We start from the raw sequence: 20370 nt of genomic DNA, 5'->3' as shown, positions 1-20370 counted from the left end.
AACACATATTTCTTCAAATTCTTCAGTCTGGACAGACTTGGATGTAAGCTGATTGGTGGAAGCACGCAACCAGTAATTATATATAGTTGCAAAAATCCAATTTTCACAAAGAAAAAAATCTGGTCCACTGGTCAGATTTTCCGTGTCCTTTGTATTTACATTTAAGATAAATTCAGTCCCCAAGCCATGTGTTGGGTGATGTACCATACTGTAAGGATGACCTGTAGTTTAAGTTACTCTCTTTCTTTTTTCATCTAGTGAGATATTACAGGGCTTCTTAAAACATCTACATTTACTTATATATATATATATAATTTGGAGTCCTCAGGCATGGAGAGAATGATACCTCATGACATCATTGAAATAACACGAATGACGAAGACATTTTTATCGTGTCTCATTTCCATTGCCTGTTCATTTTAAAAGTCTGCATTTTCAGTACAGCTCGTTCCAGTACAGAAAAATGCTGTCCATAAAATTTTATTACAGCAATTTCAACCTTTTACAGACTAAAGAGGTGACATCATATGATTGACCTACTAATGATCCCAATAGGTAAGGCAAGACTGGGCTATTTATTTAATGAAAAAGCCATTTGTTGCCATTTAATTTTAAGTCATGAACTATGAAGAAGTGTCTCAACCTCCTAAATCAAAATGTCTCAAGACATAGGTCCCGTAGTTTCCTCTCCAGCCAAATCAATAAACTGTAGTGAGTATAGATGGGTCACTTGATTTTCAAATATTCGTATAGTCATGGAAATATAAAAAGTTGAATAGCATATACAACTTGCGTATTAACACTTTTATGACAAATTAAACTAGCATTTATACTTTCTAAACAAAAAAAGCCAAATTGCCTGCTTGGTGAAAGAACAAACTGATATTCATTTTGATTTGTACTGCTTTTTAATGTGTTTTTTTTCCATCAGAAATAGTAAAAGCCATACAATGTAGCAAACCCAAAAAAGGACACAGCTCTATACAGGCATAGTAGCTCATTCACACACATTCTACAGTCCAGACTGATCTGTCAAAGTGGGCAGAGGCCACTGGAGTTTCCATCTCGGCAAACAAACAGCTAACATTCAGTTTGAAGTTTAGGAAGTCCTTTTTTCTTTTTTTTTCTTTTTTTTTTTTTATCACAACAAGCATTTCCTAGGCAAAAATATTGATTTATTTTTGCCTCATTAGCAGAGTCAAGACACAGTCGTCACATGAAAATCAATACCTGATGACTGCCTATGGGCATCTGCCTGGAAAAGACTCATGGATGCTGTTTACAGATTAGTCAGCAGCGTTACGGTTACAATTTGATTTGAGCATGCAAGCTCCTGCTAATAAATAATGGAACATCACAGTTAGATATGAAAGCCCTGTAAGTGCTGTATTTGTTTTTATTTCTGAAGTACATTTGAGGGCCCTAAAGAAACCCTTATTCTTTTTACATCATGCTGCCAGATTTTCAGTATCAAGGTTAAAGTAGGGAGTTTTAATCTTCACTGCTTATTCCTTGAATGAGATTTAAAATATAAAAGCAAAACATCATTTGTCAAGAAAACGGTGTCACCTCTAACATTAAAGTTCCTTTAAGTTTGTTTTTCTCAGTGATCAAATCATTTTAACGCAAACATTTACTATCCGAAGGGGCGTAAACACAGCTAAAACACTGTATTACGATAAAAGTGGCTCCTTTGTAGTGATCTTTCTGCACCACATGAGGGCAGCAGCTACCAATATAACTGACTTGGTTTTCCAATTACAAGCTCCAGACCTGTTCTGGAGGTGATTTGAAATACAACTTTAGGAAGTAGCAAGTCTGCCTCCACACATGCAATGACATGACATGTCTGTCAACATCCATATCTTCTCTTTTGACAAGTAGAAATACACGGATAATACTTCAACATTTAAGTGCTAAACTTGGACAATGTATTTTCAAGGCAGGTTTAAGTTAATAAAACAATTGTGTTGGTATCACTTTAGGATAACTCCAATTTGGACTTTAGTAGCAACAATCTTTCATACAAAATATTTCCCCTCTTAAAAAAAACAACAAACAAAAAAAAACAAAAAAAGGCTCCCCAACAAAACAAGAATGTTAACAAGAAAATAATGCTGTGAAAAAAAACAACATTCAAAAACAACAGTGATACACTTTTAAATGCACACACTTTACATCTTATATACGTCAATACACTTGACTTTAGCCAAAATAAAAGCAATCTTTTCTTCTCGCTTTCAGTAATCTTGATGTATACCTTATAATACATGTATACAAGATAACAGAGCAACAAAGCAAAAAAATAAATATCTTAAGTCACTGTTTGGAAGTTTATATATATATTTATATATATCTGTATATGTATATTTATATGTATAGCTTACTTTCGGGTAGGGTGAGTGTTAACAGTTTTGGCTGGCTGACGCAAAGAGCTTCTTTCTATTGATGAAAACTTTCAACAGAGACAACTGAGGAGCGGCGTAGTTGGACGAGATCTCCCTATAAAGACCGACCTTTACGACACGACCCTCGGCCCTCCAGTCACAAGCGAAACAGAGTGGCTACGCGCTGCGCAGGCAGGAAGCAAATCCTCCTCTTTGCTCGACTGACAAAACGCAACCCATAGACTCTGAGCAGGTGATTCCATGGCCTTCTAATTGATGCTTTTCTGTGTTTGACACCGCTGATAAGTCGAGCTTTAGCTGACTTCTTCAGAGTCCGGGTGCACTTCGGAGGGACACCGTCAGCTGCATCTTTTCGCTACACGACAACATTGAACAGGGAAGGACCTGTGGAATTTTGGTGAACAACCGCATTTCCAAGTTTGGCTATTTGCATATTTAGGACAGCGTATACGTTTTATGTTCTTCTTCTTTTTAAATTTTTTTCTTAAAAAGCTCTGCGTTTAGGAAAGAAACTCAGGCACCAAATGTCATCTATAACAGTCCTACTCAAAAAGCAGTCTAGAATATTTACACAGACCTCACCAGCTGCAAAAATGTCCAACGACACTTTTTGCAAGTTGGCAATGGTGCAGAATTGACCTACAGTATCAGTACATACAGAGAGTTTTTTTTTTTAACAGTATTTTTGATTAAGCAGCCATGTTTGTTTTACAAAAGAATACTTCCAACCCTCAGACAGTGGCACACTATACACGCCCTGACTACTTTTTTAAAATCTTTGGTTGACCAGTCAAAAGCCTGATAGATTTACAATCCACCTTAATATCACACTACTTGACTTCTTCTTTAAAAAAAATAAAAATGAAACAATTGCTAAAAAAAAATAATAACATTTTTACACACAACGTCATTCCCTCTTCCTGTTCATGAGTTACCCTGCCGGGGAGATTAAAATCACCCCCCCCGTCCCATTGTCACACACAGCCACGCCCCCATCCTGCACTTCCTCTGGTCCGTTCTGGAGTCCGTCCAAGAATAAAAGCACATGCATGCAAAGCCACACACGCACAAACACACCGTTTTGTTCGCTTTCATTTGCTTACATACACAGCCGCGCACAGACACCCACGTCTGCTTAAATGGAAAAAGAGCTGGGAAAAAAATAAGGTGACGCGTAAAACCAAATTCTAATTGTCCAAAACAGAAAGTGTCTGTGGTTAAAAAGGAAAGAAAAGAACCAAAGGCATTGGGAAAAAGGCGCCAGGGTTTTTAGCTGTCAGCTCTCATCGTTTTTGTGAGCCGATCATCTTGGAGACAAAGTTGACGATGGCGCTCGCAGGCTGGTCGGGGTCCAGCTCAGCGAAGAGGTGACTGACGTTGTCTGTTGTGCTTCCCTGCTTGCGTGCCACAAACCCAAACAGCCTGAAATGCCAAATGTTAGAGGTTTAGTCACTAAGGCTGCCGTGTTGAGATGCATAAAAAAATCGCGACCATGTCGCCGGACATTTGGGTGACTACTTTAAATACTACAGAAGCTTCCACAGAAGCATCCAGTTTATGAAGGTTTACTTACTTGGCTGTGCCTCCCTCAGGCTTGTTCCATCTAAAAAAGATTTGATCAGAAAAAGTTAAAAAGGATGAATGAGTTAAAATAAGGAGATGAAAGTCAAAGGATAGGAAATCCAGATTTTCCTTCTCTTGGAAGACAAAAATTCCACATTTGAGTGGGGCAAAACAAACCACAAATGAGTAATTAATTTCACATCTCTGTACTCACTTTCTGTCCTGAGGGTCAGTATCGCAGAACGTGACAGTGTTGGTTGGGTAGTGGCGTCGGAAGAAAAGCCTAGAAAAGAAGCGAACAAACACAGAAATTACAGAAACACCAGAAGTGCATTTGTTGAAAAAAAAAAAAAAAGCAAAAATCTGCATTGCGTAGAGGCAGATGATTACAAAAAAAAAAAAAAACCTGGCACAGGCAACAAAAGACTTAAAAGTTGTGTAACGCTTTAAAAAAAAAAAAACATCCTGGTGGCCCTCATGGAAATCCCTGCATGGGTCAGGAACACTTTCAAAAACCATCGTATGTGAAATGTTTTCATGTACGTCTCTTTCAGGAAAGGCCTTGTTTATTTTAGCAAAACAATGCCAAACCATGTTCTGTACGTATTTCAACAGCATGGCTCCGTAGCAGAAGAGAGTTGAAGAGTGTTGTTCAAAGAAAAAGAAGAAGCAAAATCTTCAGATATCACACAATGTTTACAGTCGTGAGACATTAAAACATCTCACAACATTGTTGAACACAGGACCAATGGGATTTCCAGACTTACTTCCTCTGGTTGTCAGTGAGCGTGATGCCTTGTGAAGACACCTTGAAGTGCACAATTGTGGCAGCAGGTGGAGAAGCAGCAGCCAGTGTCTCAGATATTGCCTTGGCAACAGCCTGAGGGCCAGTCAGAGATTCCATCTCCACTGAATTGATGTAGAGAACGTTGCATGCTGGGAAGAGAGCAGATGTTCCAGTTGGATTACACGTGTCAAACACAATCACCCACGACCTGCTCATGCAATAATATTGACGTCTTCTCATTAGAGAGCATGCTTTCTGAAACGAAGCAGACATTAATCCATACAAATCATTCCACATAAAACAATCTGACTGTTATTGAGAAGCTGGACGCTTTGTTAAAAGACATTTCTCAGGGAATTCTGTTACACAGGGCCATTTGCAAATGTGTCTTCATTTGTGCAGGTAACAACACATACAGACGGACAACAAGCATATATGATGCACATTCCAGCAGTAGCCTTCCAAATAAAAGTGCATTGGGTTTACCATGGGAATCAGCAGGGGCCCTCTGCACTGGGGTAACAAGGGTGTCTTGTTGTCAAAATAGGTGAATAATATTATTCAGGGCACATAAATCACGTTTCATCATTGTCCTAGAGTCTCAAACATGGATTGACTATGTTGGTTAATTTCAAAAAGTAGAGATGAGAAGACTGGACTTTTTTTTTTTTAATGGTGAGAATGAATTGAAGTTTTACCTGCTCCTTGTTTCAGCCTTTCAGCCAGTGGATTTGTTGTTGCGACCTCTGGCACCTCCTCAATGAGATCTGCATAAAACCAGAGAAAGGGGACGTTTTCAGGTTTTTTAAATGAGTTGCTTTGAGGACTCCTGCAGATGCTGCAAGGATACATGATGTAACAGTTTGCTTTCATCGTTGGCTCATTCAAGAATCCACACGTGGAAATACTACATTAATCATAGATTCCAGTTTTTTTTACTAATACACTGTATAAACTGTATATATCTATTTGCAATAAACATAGTTTTTGTAATCGTTTCAGAATCCTGCAAAATACTTGGCAACTAAAATAGTCACAAATGAAAATGGCTGGAACAAAATTCAATTAAGATGCAGTTCAGATGGTTAATATTTATATTTTACTTTTGGTTTTTATCAACATCAAAACTAGGATTGTCCCAATCAGGTTTTTGTTTTTAATAACTAAATGAAACATCTGTGTCCCTGTAAATTTGGCTTCCTGATCCAAATACTGGAGGGCCCTGAGTGGAAAAATATTTACTGGATTAGATTAAATTATTGAAATGATGTGAAAAAAAAATTCAACAGGAGACTCCTCAAACTGTTGTTAAGCAGTCAGCCAGACAGAATATAAAACTGCTGGAGCTGTTTGTACAGTATAGTCCGTGAGAGCAGACTAACACGACAACAGCAAAAGTTTATTTTTGCCCTATACCTCCTATATACCTATACCACACAATGAATTAATGTTAATAAGTGACAGCTGATATGATCTGCCACCACCATGACCCTGACACCATAACTCTAACGCATCAAAAACTACAAAATCAACAGTCTAGGCTGGCTAAGAATGAAAAGAATTCAGGTTTCTGCTCTGTGCTGATAAAAGATGAGATTCATTAATAAATCTGTCCAAATCATTTCACATACTTTCACACAGTAAGCAAATGCTAAATTATCTAACCGTGCTTCAGTTCAAAAAGAGCTTTTATCTTTTGAAAACCTAACTAGGAAATACCATAGGAACAAGTTTATAAGTGCACAAACGTTACTGAACACACTGCAAATACCCGTGGTGGGGATGAGTAGTTTGCAAGGCAGGGCCAGCGGTGTGATAGCATGTTGGTAGACCAAAGCAGACAGACAACCTGCCAAACAGAAACAAATCACAGTCAAAACAAAGTTTTATACTTCTTGGACATTTCTGGAATTTTATTCTCATGTTTGGAATCTAATTCTGACACTCATTGTACTTCTTACCAGTTTCAGTAAACAATTTCTGTAACACTGCTCAAATGGCACTCCTGATTTTGATTGCTGCAACTTTCATTTGTAAGTCTGCATTTAAGGAAAATTGAGGTGGTCCTGTCTCGAAAGTGACAATTTTTTTTGATTTTTTTTTTTTTTTGAATCTGGGGTACTTGTATTTTTTTGGATTGACATCATGAGCAAAAAAATAGAAATGTTGAGAAAAACATGTTCGCTCCTCTGAGTATTATTGGTTGTAAAATAACTACAAGTAGAACTAAACAAAAGAAAAAAGAGCGATACATTAAGTTACAAAGCTGAGGAGGAAGAAGAGGAGAAGTAACAAAAAGAGGCAAGACGAGTGTTTCCAAAAGTTGGCTCGCCGCTTTTAGGATTTGGCAGAGGAGGAATGTTCTGTACATGCGTACAAAAACACGCACACGGACACACGTCATGCAGCCCTGCAGTGTAATTAGTAGGAAGAACATGAGTTAGATCACTTCAGTCAATACTGTAATTACAGTGAGATTAAACGTTTTCGAACTTGGAAAGGAGTGCAGATCTGCGACAGACGCGCACGAAGACAGAAAGTCGTAATGTTAGATTTTTCCTCCAGACTCATTATAGAGCTGTCAGTGTGAGCGCGTGTTTCAGAAACGAGAGAGGGCAGCTCGAACGATCACACTAACCAAAGTAAGGCTCATTGGGGCAACCTTTCAGCTTCACTCCTTTAGGGCTGCTCTCGATCAGAAAGTGCCTCACCAGCTCGTTGGTGATGTCACCTGCAACAGAAGAGAGGGGCGAGGAAATACGCAGCTGATTAACAATGGAGACATCACCTCACGTCTTCGGTATGAAGATATTAACTTTAATTTTGTCTCCATCCTGACCTAAGACCCAAACAAGGAGAAAAGAGGAGCTCCAATAAACACGGAGGTAGTCAAACTAAATACTTGTTCCTTTTGTAACTGCTCTGAATTAGATCTTCCTGTAACCCACCAACCTGCCCCCCCACCTACCTTTCTTGCTCTGATGCACGGAGGGGGGAGGAGAGGCCACCTTCATAGCCAGGCCGTAAGCCCCCCTGAATGAGTGACTGTCCCGGATAACAAAGGCTCCGGGCTCTCTCTCTCTCAGCAGGCCGATAGCTGGAACACAGTGGACATTCAGTAACTCTGGAAACATCAACAGTATGAGGATTGGAGGCCAGTCGACTTTTTAATAGTAAACCACACTGGCATCAAGGCTTATGAAGATAATGTTTGTCAGTCGGTCCACCTCTTTGTATGGATGCATGAAAAATTTTAACCGACAAAAAAAAAAAAAAAAAAGGAGTCAAACATTTTATTGTCATATACTTTATGACCAAAATTGTGACCGTGATTACACTGAATTAGCATTCACATTTTAGCAGCCCAAAGAACGACTGTGCCTCGATACAACCTCAGGTGATGAGCCGCTAGCATCACTGTAGATTCTAATGCTGTGTTCAGATCACAGAGGATCGGCACAGAAACAGACCAACTGGGATGTCTGAGCAGAAAATGTGCACGGCAAATTATTTTTTTTTATAGTTGACAACAACTGATTTAGCATCAAGAAAAACAACAGCATGTCAAAACATTCTTTACTCCAAAGTGTCGAACTGAAAGATCGGCTAAAGGACAGATGACCCTTGCTGTCTTCTTGGTGCAAGACATTGTTTGTTAGCATTTTTATTTTCAGCAGTTGGTTCCTTCCCGCCTCAGTATGAGGCAGGAAGCTAGGTTTGGTCTGTCAACGTGTACTTTGTCATGGCCAAGTTAAAGCAAGAATTTATGAGCATATAATCACCTGATCGGACACTGAACGGCCCTCTTATCAAACATAAGTATTGTGTAGTCTGAAACCCACATTAGTTTTAGTTAGTTAGTATTTATTTGTTCCATATTCGATATTTTACATAAATGTTGCTATTTGATGAAAGAAAGAAATGGAAGGTAGAGAGGATGTGTGCTATGCTATAAGTCTTTATACGTCACGAGCTACATTTAGGCGACCTAATTTGGAGGTCAGAAAAAGCGAGCGCATTAAAGGATGAAGGTGAGCCAAAGAAAAAGGTAGCAAGAAGTCCAAAAGTAAAGTAGACTAAGATTAAGGTGAAAAAAGTTCTGAACCTTTGTTTGAAAAACTGCAGTCAGTCTGTATTTCTTTATAACTGCAACTTCTAACATGACAACTGGCTTCAGACACTCCATTGTTCAAGGAGAAGGGCTTTAGAGCCTTTACTCCACTATTTAGTTCAATGCCCCAGTCTGTCCATATGTGACAGTTTAAGGAAGGAAGACGGATGAGATGAGCAACACATGCAGATGTTCCCTAATTCTCCACATATGGTGTGGCTTTTCGTTTTTGGAGGGCATTGCACTAAGTATAAACTCTCGGTGTGTCTGATGTCATTGCAGTTGAGCATGTGCTTGTGTTTAACATGATATAATCCAGTACGGGCCATGAGGAAATGCAGACGAGGCAGCCAATAGCCACTGACCTCACAACCAAAACACACAATAACAGAAATGCTGTGTGTATAGGTCTACATGCATACTCATGATTGGGCATATCTGGACGTGCATTTATCGAAAGCAATGATATTCGAGGGTCTCTTGGCTTACATCTATGAAATTCAACCCGGGGACCACAGTTCCATCGCTACAACCCAAATGCCTCAATCAAACTGTTCCTATAACGTCCGCCACTTCTCCTCTGTCCATTAATATGTCCTCTATTTTCCCAACAATCATATTTTTGCCCAAATATTTCTAAATATACAGCTTCCATTTATACCTACTACCGAGGACAGCTGTTTGTTTGTGTTGCTCACAACCAGCAGGAAACCAGGCAAGCATAGTTGCGTGTAACAGATTTTTCATCATCATCTTACAAGCATTTAGTGGTTGAGTCTTTGATATTGAAAACTGGTTTCTGGTGGACTGCTCCCTCATGGTTGTCTCAACATTTTCGCACACACAGAAACAACACCTTGTCACGAGGTAGACAAAACAGACTAACTGTAATCACTTGGACTTGTATTTGACTAAGCACCATTAAGAATTGTTGCAACACTTGTCTAAAGGTCACTCAAGGGAAAAGTTTTCAAGCAGCTTACCTTGCTCCCTGGAAATGTCTGGCTTGTACCAGAACTTGGACGTGTCTTGAACAAACTTGACATTCAGCCTGCTCTCGGGGCTTCCATCTGCATCAAAGACAAAAAGATTGTCACAGAAAATCACAGAAGTGGGTTTTCCTTGCTCAAATAAAGTACGTTAGGAGACTATATTCTTAATGCGCAAACCTTTAAGCTTATTTTGCTGTTAAAAGCTGCCAGTCGAGTCATTAAAACAGGAAACAAAGCTTATTTGCAGAAAAACTTAGAAGAAGCCAGAAAACTCTTTCTTGGATATCAAAATTACCTTTAACTGCCTGCTTATACTGGGTGTACCAAGTATTTAAATGTTAATTTAACTGACCATAATTATTTGGTCTTAGTTAAGGCATTGCAAACAATTTCTGAGGTCAGAATAAGCTACTAGAAATCTAGTAATAAGAAATCATTCAAAATGGCAAGGTAAGGTCTGAACAAGAGGAGGCTCTAAGCAGTCTGTCACTACATTGGAAGTTGACTTGGAATGAACCCCCTCAGAATCTGATCAGGCCATTTCAGAAAGGGAAAAAGAGAAAAAGAAATGGTACTTGAAAATCTATTTTCATGTTACTTCATAATGTGTATGTCCTTACCGGGCATATTGAACCTGGAAAAGTCAGAGAGTGTGTGGAAGTAGCTGGGATTGCTCCCTCCACTCATCGGGGACATTATCTTCCCGTTCAGGGTGCCATACGACACTGCTCCATTCGGTCTGTCGCCACTGGACATGCGCCTCTTCTCTGGAAGCTGGGGCTGGAAACCAGGAGCTGGGCTACCCTGCCTGAACCCTATACCCATCCCCATCATCCCCCCATCCTGGTACCCTGCAGGTGAGATGGGGAAGGAAGGAGTGGGTGGTCCCTGGTAGCCTGAAGAGCTGCTCTGTCGTGAGAGGTTCCCGTGTCTTTCATCCGGCGTGGTGTAACCGCTGTGCATGGGGTGACGGTCTAAACTGGGACTTCTCTGGGACATCTGGGAAACAGATGGGTGACGACCCAACACTGGACTTCCTTGAGGGTGTGTGATAGACGGCTGTCGGCTCGGCACGGGGCTGCTCTGAATCGGCTGACCCAGGGACGGCTGTCTGCTGAGGACTGGGCTCTGATGAGACCCCTGTCCCAAAGAGGCTTGTCTGATGAGGACTGGACTGCTCTGAGCTCCCTGAGACAGACGACGACAGAGGATGGGACTGCCCCCGAGACCTGGCATGCCCACTTCAAAGCCATTAGCTGGTGATGCTTGCTGGCCCATGATGGGACCGTCCTGCTTTGCACCGGAGCGCTGCTGGAGGATGGGATTGTGAGCAGAGCCAAGGATGTTGGTCTGGTGCTGTGCATGGGGACTTCCGTGGTTGAGTATGGTCTGAGAAGGTTCTGAGTTAGGTGGGCTGGGATCTGAGGCTGCATAGGTCCCCAAAATCGTGTTGGGACCGAGGTAGGACAGCGTAGGGGTAGTATTGCCAAGGTAGGAAGAGGTTGGAGAGCTAGAATCCAGGTAGGAAGACGTGGGGGTATTCAGGGCTTGATATGATGGGGTGGGAGTTGGGTAGGCACTCTCTGTAGCCTGGGAGCGGAACCCAGAATCAGTAGTGGGTTGGGACGGAGTTCTAACGCTGCTCTCTACCAAGGGGTGATCACTGGAAGAGAAGTGAGACAACTTTATCAACCAACTTCGCTTCCTGAGTTGGGTCAAGTCTTGCAAAGCATTCCTCTGAGTTTACATGTACTTTTATAATTAAAAACTAAATGATTCAGACGAAATGCCCTTTCAAAGAGGAAGACCTCGTGGCTTTAAAAGACATGTACAATTCCGAAGTTCAATCATTTCTTTGCAGTATATTCTTAAGATCGGTCCTTGGACTGAAAATGAAGACCGAACCATGTATTTGACTCACCCTTGTGAGTTCTGGATGGGGCTGCTGCTGGACAGAGGTGGGTTCAGTGTGTGGCTGGTGGGACTTGGACTTCTCTGCTGACTTGTAGCGTCTCCCGGTGGGCTAAGGCTCCGAGGCGACGTAGGCGTCTCTCCGCCCACGACTGCTGACCTCGCCACAGACTCTACATAGCTTCTTGGTGCTGCATATAGAATATATAAAGAAAAGAGCATTAGCCCTACATTTACAACAGCTTTATGTGGGTGATAATTCAGTGGTTTCTGATTTGTGAATTTACAGGGTGAGGCGTTTTATTATGGTCAATATGGATGACACAATGCAAAAACAAAAAAGACTAATAGTGTATGCTGCTGTGAGAGTGGTTTTGACAAAAAATGGGAATGGCTTTGCCGCACATGAAACGTAGATGGACTACAACTGAATATGTCGACAGAAATGGGGTAGAGATTAAACACTTGACAGTGAATGGTGCTGCTGTAGCATTACAACAGCACTCTTACCTTCCTCACCCTCACTGCTCTCATCATCTGTGGAGCATCAGTGGAAATAATCCAAAGAAACAAAATATTGTAAAAAGAAAAGTGCAGCAAGGTAGTCGGAAAGAGAATGCATTTACTGTGCTTTGTTGGTTGAATTTGGTGTTTGTAAGGAGTGTGTGTGTTAGACAGGGAATGTCTAAGGAATATGACTACGAGTTAAATGCTATGTGTGTATCCTTTATCCTGTCGCTGCACACACAGTGTATTTTGAGTAAGGCTAAAGGTTGAGAAGCTTTTTGTTAGCCAATGCGAGGCGATGCCTAGTCCAGGGGTCTCCAACCTTATTTCCTCTGAGAACCACTTTGACAAAACGAAGGTAACATTTATAAACATAGCTGAGCTCTACCAAACCAGCTGAATAAGCTTTTTTTTTTATGTGAAAAATAATTTTGTTTGTACTCAACACAAACATACTTGCGAGCTATCGGGTAGCTCACAAACTACTGGTTGGAGACTCTTGGCCTAGTCTATAATTCTTTACCTCATAAATGTAATGTTGTGTTTCCCACTTTATAACAATGTTTGACAAAAATTAGACAGCGGTAACAGCATTCCTAATATTTAACCTTTGCTTAATGGTCTTTGTTATATTTGACCACTAATTAGAGCAATATGAAAAAGTATGACGACCAACCTGAGCCTGTCTGATTGAGCAGGATTTCTGCTGGATTGTGGGGCTTCAAACCGAGGGCCGACAGTGGAGTCTTAGCAAGACCAGGAGGGGACCGACCTGAAGAGAAAATGGACCGGTATCACCACACAGCATCATCCATCATGGACATCTTGACAGCTGCTACCTGTTGGCACAGTCTGACAATCCATTTATTTTTATGTTGACTTTTTAAAAGGCAAGCTAGTCAGTTTTGTGCTGATGCTTCTTAATATTGGTATTCAAATAAAAACAGGCAAAGAGCTGTCAAGACACAGCATCACATCTCAATGGGTAAACACACAAGAGTGACATGTTCAGAAGGGTGTGCCCATGCCTCATGCTCTGATGGAGGGGCAAAACATGCACGTGACCGATCACAATGTAACACACCTGTGACAGCGACACCACCTCACGCTACTTCCAGCAGAATGAGGTGTGTGTCGACATCAAAGCAGAGCTGCGTCAAACTGGCCTCAATAATGTATTATAATAATAATTGACACAGGAAAACGATGGTTGAATTCATCAGAGGTTCTTTTTGCATTAAAAGTTTGTAGACTCTACAGCTGCTTTAGTTTTACATTATTTACATTGTATTTGTGATACTAACAGTACTGTGTTCCTTTAAAGTGTCCTAGCCAATAAAATAACTTTGACTCAGTCTCTGCTTTATTAACACTGGAGGGAAAGACGAAGAGTGGAGTTTGTTGCCACAAGAGCCTTAGTCAGTCATTAGACATTTGGTACTAAAATTATCCTAACTGTGAATATGTTTAATTGTTGCTGACTCCATTACATGAATCAGTCTTCTACCAACTACTCCTTTTCCCCTCCAGCGTGAACACAAATAATCATAGTGGAAGCACAAAAAAAAAAAAAAAAAAAAAAACTTGGGATAGCAAAGACAAATTGCTAGCATTACTACAAATGGACAAGACGTAAATGGCTGGGAAGGACTGGCGGGGAAAAGGCGGGGTGGGGGAGGGGAGGGAGTGCTGGTTGCAGTGAAACAAGGCGGCAACGGGAACCCAAACACGGATGACAACAGCAACACAGAGAGCAGCAGCTGCTGAGAGTGTGGAAGTTTACAATAATGGCACATTTTTGTGTGCTGTACCGTATGTGTCTGTGGTTAATTCACTCATTTCCCACGCTGTACTTTTTCTAACCAGCAGAAAAGCTGCTGTGCGTTCATTTTAACTGAAGGTGCTGCTCTCGTGCGGCTCTCATGCCAAAGCAGTGCAGGACTGTGATCAGTGATGGGTACAGGGTCACTTGGGCAGAGAGGTGGGGGGGTGGGGTGGGGTCAGGGGTCAATATGGCTGACGTTGTGGGACAGTGGAACTCCGGTAGAGAGCCGTGCATCCTCCACTTACCAAAGAATCCCAATCAATTCTTTGTACCTGAAACCTGGACGCCCCACCTTTAATCGTGGGTTGTGTTGTTTGTGGGGGAGGGGGGGAGGTGGGGGCGGCTAAGTGGACACGTGATCTGGGGGCATACTACTCAGAAGACAGTATGGTAAATAAATCTGGTGTCACGTGCACTGATCAATTAGCCAACCATGCACAAGTTTTGCAAGTATTTGCAAAACTGTTCTCAGTTAGCTGGTGACACTACAGTTTGTGCTCAGCTTAAAAAAAAAAAGGTTTTGTGGACCAGTAAGACCTCAAAAAACAACCCTTTTTTTCTTACAATTTTATATTTAATGCACCAATTTTTATCCTTCATATTTCTCAAACGTTTCCTTTAATTTTTCCTTGTTTATAACAGACCGTGTTCTGCCCAGTCTGACTGCGTACGCTGTGTTCCCACTTTGAGAGGAAGGAGGGATTTTAATGTCGTGATGCGGATGTTAAAAATACAGTGTGTGTTTTTATGACTAACTTTTATGGGTGGGCCCAGAGGGAGATAGGCAAGGATGAGGTAACTGGTAGAGTTGGCAAAGAACATGTTACCTAATACATGAGTCTTGTTTTCATATGCGAGTGGCTGAGAGGGGGGGATGGGTTGTGTGTATATTTGTGTCTAACTGTGTGTCATTTGGGTGTTGATTTGTCAATACCTTTTCTGTTCTTTGGACTTATTGAAAATCTTCTTTTTTTTTACAAAAGTACATAAAGAGAAAAACTATCATGAGTCAAGATAAAGTTCCTGCAAAGTGTCTGTAAACTTTAACATTAAAATTTTTCCTTGTATCAATATCATGTTTCATTTCATTTCTTCGGTCTTTAGTTTCGACAAGTTTAAAAATACTGAGTAAAGTTATAACTCAAATGACAATTGTCATTTATGACTTAATGTAAGTTATACCAGCAGAGATATTGTAAAATATTATGACTGCTTGTCCAGCAATTCAGACATGTAAAACTGTTTATGTGTGAATTTTAAACTACAAAAACATTTTTTTTTTTTAAATCACTTTCACCGCCAGAAACACCTGGAGCCTGAAATATGTCTAGGTTTACCACTAAAAACTGCCTGAATGCAAAAAGACATACACATGCATAGGTATTCTTTTTACTGTAGATTCATAAAGCTGCATGTACACCTGCTTCTGTTTTATGAATCAATGGTAGAAGATTTATAAGCCTCATTTTCACTCCCACAGCTGTGTAAATGAATGTAAATGTTGCTTTTCCTTTCGAATAATCTGCAACAGTAAAACTGTGTTTACTTTTTGCACCGGCTAAAAGTTCTTTAGATTTTCGTTTTCTCTTTTTGAAATGTATTCTTTGTTCATTCTCATTCTCTATTGAAATGATAAACCAAAGGGGCACATTTAGCCTCAATGTGAAGCGGCATTATTATTTTCCATTTTCTCTGGAACATTAAAGTCTGTAGGCTTCTCTTCAATTCAACAAAATAAATCTTGAGATCTTTGTTACACAATAAAGACAGACTGAACAGCTGTCTGACGATATTTGAAAGGACGCATCTATGTGCAGCCTCAAAATGACCGAACACGTGGGGAAACGGTAACGTGTATAATTTGGGCCAACTCTGACAATCCTTAATCGTGCACACATGTTTTGACTTGAACTTTACAGGTTAGGTTTTTACCAAGTTTAATTCTCGAAGAGGCTGACCATTAGATTAACAAAATGAATAAAAGAATTGCCTATGGACTCAACCAATATCCATTATTATGTGTTCACCATGCCTTGTTTTTGCATCTGGCCCATAAATTGCCCTTAATGAAGTCGACTTTTGCACAGTAACTTTAGATAAGACAAAAATATTACTTCTTTGGATAAACTTGTTATTTTGCACGAGGATACACATTTAATTTGAAGGATAAGAATACTTTTTCTGTTAAATAGAACCTTCAGTCGAGATAGAAATCATTTAAAGTCGTGAACATGTAATTATGCCTGAGCTCCACAGAGTCCTCTGTCAGCCGGAGGGGGGGGACTTACACAGGTTGAAGTAAGGGGTTTGTGGCGAGATGGGGAAGGCAGGGGTTTGGGGAAACGCCTCACCACCAACTGTGGGTGTCGGACTGATGGTGCCTCCCTCCATTTCCTCAAAGGCCTCCCGGTAGCTGTGCATATTTCTCTGAAGTGGGGAATAAATAAGATGAGCAAACAAACAAAATCATATCATCGTGGTGGGGAAAAAAAGAGTGAAAACACATTCCAAAATGTACGTTTTCTACCTCTTTGGGCCGTCCTCCTGGGTTCATCGCTATGGCATTGACGAACTCTGGAGAAACGCACCGAACGGGGGAGCGGATGGGGACATCAGGAGACAGACTGTCATCCGGACCGTTCGGCTGGCCCTCACTGGTGATGCGACGGCGGGGAAGAGTCGCAAGCTCGTCCAATGTCATCACACGGGCCCGGACACCTAAAATGACGTATGAGTGTGTGTTACAATTCAGCGAGTGCTGCTCTGTTTCCCGGCTTCGCTGCAGCGCCTCCATCACCGTTACCAGGTGTTAGTGGTTTTGAACACTCACTGTTCAGTCCACTGTGTGCATTTTGCAGACAATCAAACATGGTAAAGCATTCGCAGGAGGCTTTTCAACTTTTAAATTTAACATGCACACCAACAAGGTTAATAGAAGATTAGCTGCTCTTCAAACTGAAGCCGATAAATCACAAGAATTAAACAAAACTCCTCAAATTCCTTAAAAAACCAACACCATGATTGATATTCCCAAAAACACAAAACACACAAACTGTTGTACATGTTAAAAACTTTCAAATGTGGCACACAAAGTCATTTGCGCTCCATCCGTGCAACTTTATTATCAAGACTTTCTGATACATAATTGCAAACTTAACGCAATGCGTCCGTGTGGCCGGTTCTGGCTGAACCTCAAAGCAGTCAGTAAGCTGATTTTCGTTAATCTGGTTTGAACCGAGGGAGCCGGAGAGAGAAAGCTAGCAGCATAAAACAAACAGGATTGGAGTTAAGAGGGTTCTTTTTATAAGCTAATATACAATGCCATTGAGTGGCGGGTTGAGGCAGCAAAGCATGAAATGTTGGCCGAGGCAACAAAGCCAGAGTGAAAGACTAGCACTGGCTGCCCTGGTGCTTTGGAACAAGATGAAGGTTAATGGGAGAAAGAAGGGAAAGTACAATAGGTTTAAGAGGGAAACATATTGGGGATGGAGGATTCTGTGGTGGGGAGGCAGTTTACCCCGAGGTTTTTCAAATTGTGGCTTTCTCGATGTTTCCTATTATGCGCCTGAAACGGTCTGATGAATAATATGTTCGTTTATCAGAGCGTATGTGCAGGTTGTCTTATTTTAAAGTAAATTTATGACTTTTAAGTATTTCCTCTTTCACACCTACTTGAGAAAATGTCTTGGCCAGGTGGAGTGATCTCAGAGGGAAACAAAAAAAAACACACACACACACCCAGTGACCTTAAAAATGTTTTTGTCCTCTTAATGCTGGCAAATGTCTCTGCACATGGAAACAGAACATATAGACACACCCAGCTGGCGTGAGTGTGGAAACGGTAGTCAAATATTGATCTGCTTCTCACTCAGCTTCACTTTGATGTGAGGGAGCAAATACCTGGCCAAATATCTGTGCAGAAAAAATAGTGATAGCAGCTGTGTAAATTATTATTTATGAATGAAGTTAGCTGCAATTTCCACACAAGAAAATACATCTAAAGGTGTTAAAAAGGTTTTCTGGGAGTTCGCTCCAGAAATCCAAAGAAACTTTCCAAACGTCTGTGTTTTCTATCGGCATCTTTACTTATGTCAATATTTCATGCTTTGTTTTTAAATGATAGACAGGAATCAATGATAAAAAAAAAAAAAGTGCCATTCATGCCATCTGTTGGGACGGCTGATTTATCTTTAGCCTTAAATAGCTTCACATTGGCCAGAAACTTTTGGTTCTGACAGCTTTGAAAAGCATGCAGTTTACCCACCCCCCCCCCCCCCCCCCAAAAAAAAGAAACACACCCAGTATTGCAGCGGGCCTGAGAACTGAGAACCAGATGTTACCCACAATACACTGCTCTAAAGCAGCGCACTATCAAACACTATGCTATTGCCCTGGCGACGGCTAATGGTTTTCAGCTGGGACGGCTGGTAATCCCTCGGACTAACATTTTTTTTTCTCTCCTCTCTCATTTCTCAGCCATTTAAAATCCAGCTATCATGTGGAATAAGCACGGCGCTGATTCCAAAAACATAAACTTGATAGGTGATCCTGTGGGTTTTTCCTATTTTTTTTCTTTTCTTTTTAAAGAAGAGAAACCACAGTTTCCATGTGGATACACCTGCAACGGAGAGAGGTCATTTAAGGTAAAAAAAAAAAAAAAAAAAAAAAAATGAGACTGCATTCCTGCAAAAGTCAGTTTAGGTCAATATGAGAACTTAATTTTGTCTTTATAATCTGCTGTATTGTTGTGAATACTACTTGTTGTATGTAAATGTCATGGTAACTGCAGATATGATCTCATTAGAACTGTACAACTCCAACATCAACATTTAACGTAGTGTTGCATCCAAACGACAACCATCAGTAACGTCACCCGTTGGTTTGTGAACGGCCGTTATGAAGCCTTGAGTTCGGAATTTGGCCGGCGCCATCTTGCTGGTTCAGAGCGGTTTGGAGCCAGAAGTTACCATATTTGGACGAGCTGGGGGGGAGCGAGCGGTGGATCTGAGTCGATCTAATTGGAAACCCGGCGATACTACATCCCACCAACTGATAGTTGTAACCTGACTGCACCACAGACCTGTCAATCAAACATAGAAGCCGCCAAAAATAGTTTTTTTTAAGCTTATTTTTTAATTAATGACAGGATTATTTGCAGATGGACTGCCAGAAAACTAATAAGGAGCAACTTTAGCTAAAAAAAAAAAACTAAAAAAAAATGAGATAACTCAAGAGAAATTTTATTGACTGAGAATTTTATGAGACTAGTTGAATATAAGTCTATGGAGCTGAGGGCTATTTTGGAGCCAACCTCTAGTGGCACCCGGTGGTATTGCAACTTAAAGCACTTCCACATCGGCCTCATTTTTCAGATCTGGAAGCTACGTCCACTTTTACATACAGTCAATGGTTGCATCACTGTAAGCGATACTGTTGTCTGTGGTAAAGAGGCCAGACTGCCCCTTCACTCAGAACAATCCTGTCTGCATTGCGGTCAGCGGCTCTCAGCGGACACACACGGCCTTTAGTGATGTTTCCAACTAGGACTGTGGTTTTTCTCTTACATTTGGTGTCTTTTGTCTGGCTTTTGTAAAATCTTGAAAATAGTGCAAGTAAAAAAATAAAAAACAGCTTTGAATGAGGCCAGTGTATCCTGGCCTCTGTATTGTTCCCCCAAGTTTGGCAAAAACGGATCTTGTGACATGCACTCTCCTGGCAAGGGACAGAGCCTCCTTTGTGCCTCCCCCTGTCTCGTTCTTGTGAAACTTTAACATTATCCATTTGAGTTTGGTTTTTTTCTACGCCACAGTTGGGGTAATTCCCTAACCTTGTGGAAGGAAACTGGAACTCAGAACAAACACAAATAAAGGGTGAGTACATACGAAGAGAGGATTCAGTGGTTAGTTTGATGATGATGTGTTATGTTTTAAAGGAGGAAGTGAAACAGACAAAAATGAGCAGCTGCAGATGGGCGGTCAATTATTAAACAAGAAAAGAGAAATCATTAAATGCAAACCAAAAGCCCCCCGCACTCAAAGGCAAAGCAGATACAGACTTGAACTTGGACTGAAGAAACACTTGGAAAAAAAAGGACTTCTCCTTTTTCCTTTTAAGAGTTCCTTCAGACAGGATGGGAGAACCAACCCGAGAGGGAGTAAGAACGGCGGTGCTCAGACTGAGGAGAGGTCATGCTGGGGATGACACTTTGGACACGAGCCGAGTACTCTGGGTAAACAGATGAATGATGAAAGAGAGGAGAGTGATGA

The 20370-nt window shown here is 40.9% G+C and overlaps 1 protein-coding gene across 15 annotated transcripts in view; it reads right to left on the bottom strand.

The window, feature by feature from the left end:
* Positions 1–889: 889 nt before the first annotated feature.
* The window catches only part of tns1b (tensin 1b), a 172640-nt gene continuing 153159 nt past the window's right edge, over positions 890–20370 (bottom strand). For 7 of the 15 annotated variants that reach the window (XM_069698814.1, XM_069698816.1, XM_069698812.1 and 4 more), the window contains 17 exons: positions 20249–20329; positions 16632–16822; positions 16393–16531; positions 12956–13051; positions 12283–12309; positions 11783–11963; positions 10482–11524; positions 9853–9939; positions 7727–7855; positions 7397–7489; positions 6530–6607; positions 5457–5525; positions 5245–5289; positions 4739–4907; positions 4186–4254; positions 3982–4011; positions 890–3830 (listed from right to left, as the gene is read on the bottom strand). In XM_069698814.1, the coding sequence (XP_069554915.1) occupies positions 3692–3830; positions 3982–4011; positions 4186–4254; positions 4739–4907; positions 5245–5289; positions 5457–5525; positions 6530–6607; positions 7397–7489; positions 7727–7855; positions 9853–9939; positions 10482–11524; positions 11783–11963; positions 12283–12309; positions 12956–13051; positions 16393–16531; positions 16632–16822; positions 20249–20329 (2666 nt within the window). In that variant the 3' untranslated portion in view covers positions 890–3691. The remainder of the gene's footprint in view (positions 3831–3981; positions 4012–4185; positions 4255–4738; positions 4908–5244; positions 5290–5456; positions 5526–6529; positions 6608–7396; positions 7490–7726; positions 7856–9852; positions 9940–10481; positions 11525–11782; positions 11964–12282; positions 12310–12955; positions 13052–16392; positions 16532–16631; positions 16823–20248; positions 20330–20370) is intronic. The other 8 variants (XM_069698826.1, XM_069698824.1, XM_069698817.1 and 5 more) reach the window with 6 other exon arrangements.

The sequence above is a fragment of the Brachyistius frenatus genome, unplaced genomic scaffold (assembly GCF_029030835.1).
Source record: "Brachyistius frenatus isolate BFR_SWC_R1_liver_20210118 unplaced genomic scaffold, ASM2903083v1 Contig_28, whole genome shotgun sequence".
Taxonomy (NCBI): Eukaryota; Metazoa; Chordata; class Actinopteri; family Embiotocidae; genus Brachyistius; species Brachyistius frenatus.
The sequence above is the reverse complement of the archived record's forward strand: the minus strand, read 5'-3'. Positions and strand labels throughout refer to the sequence as shown.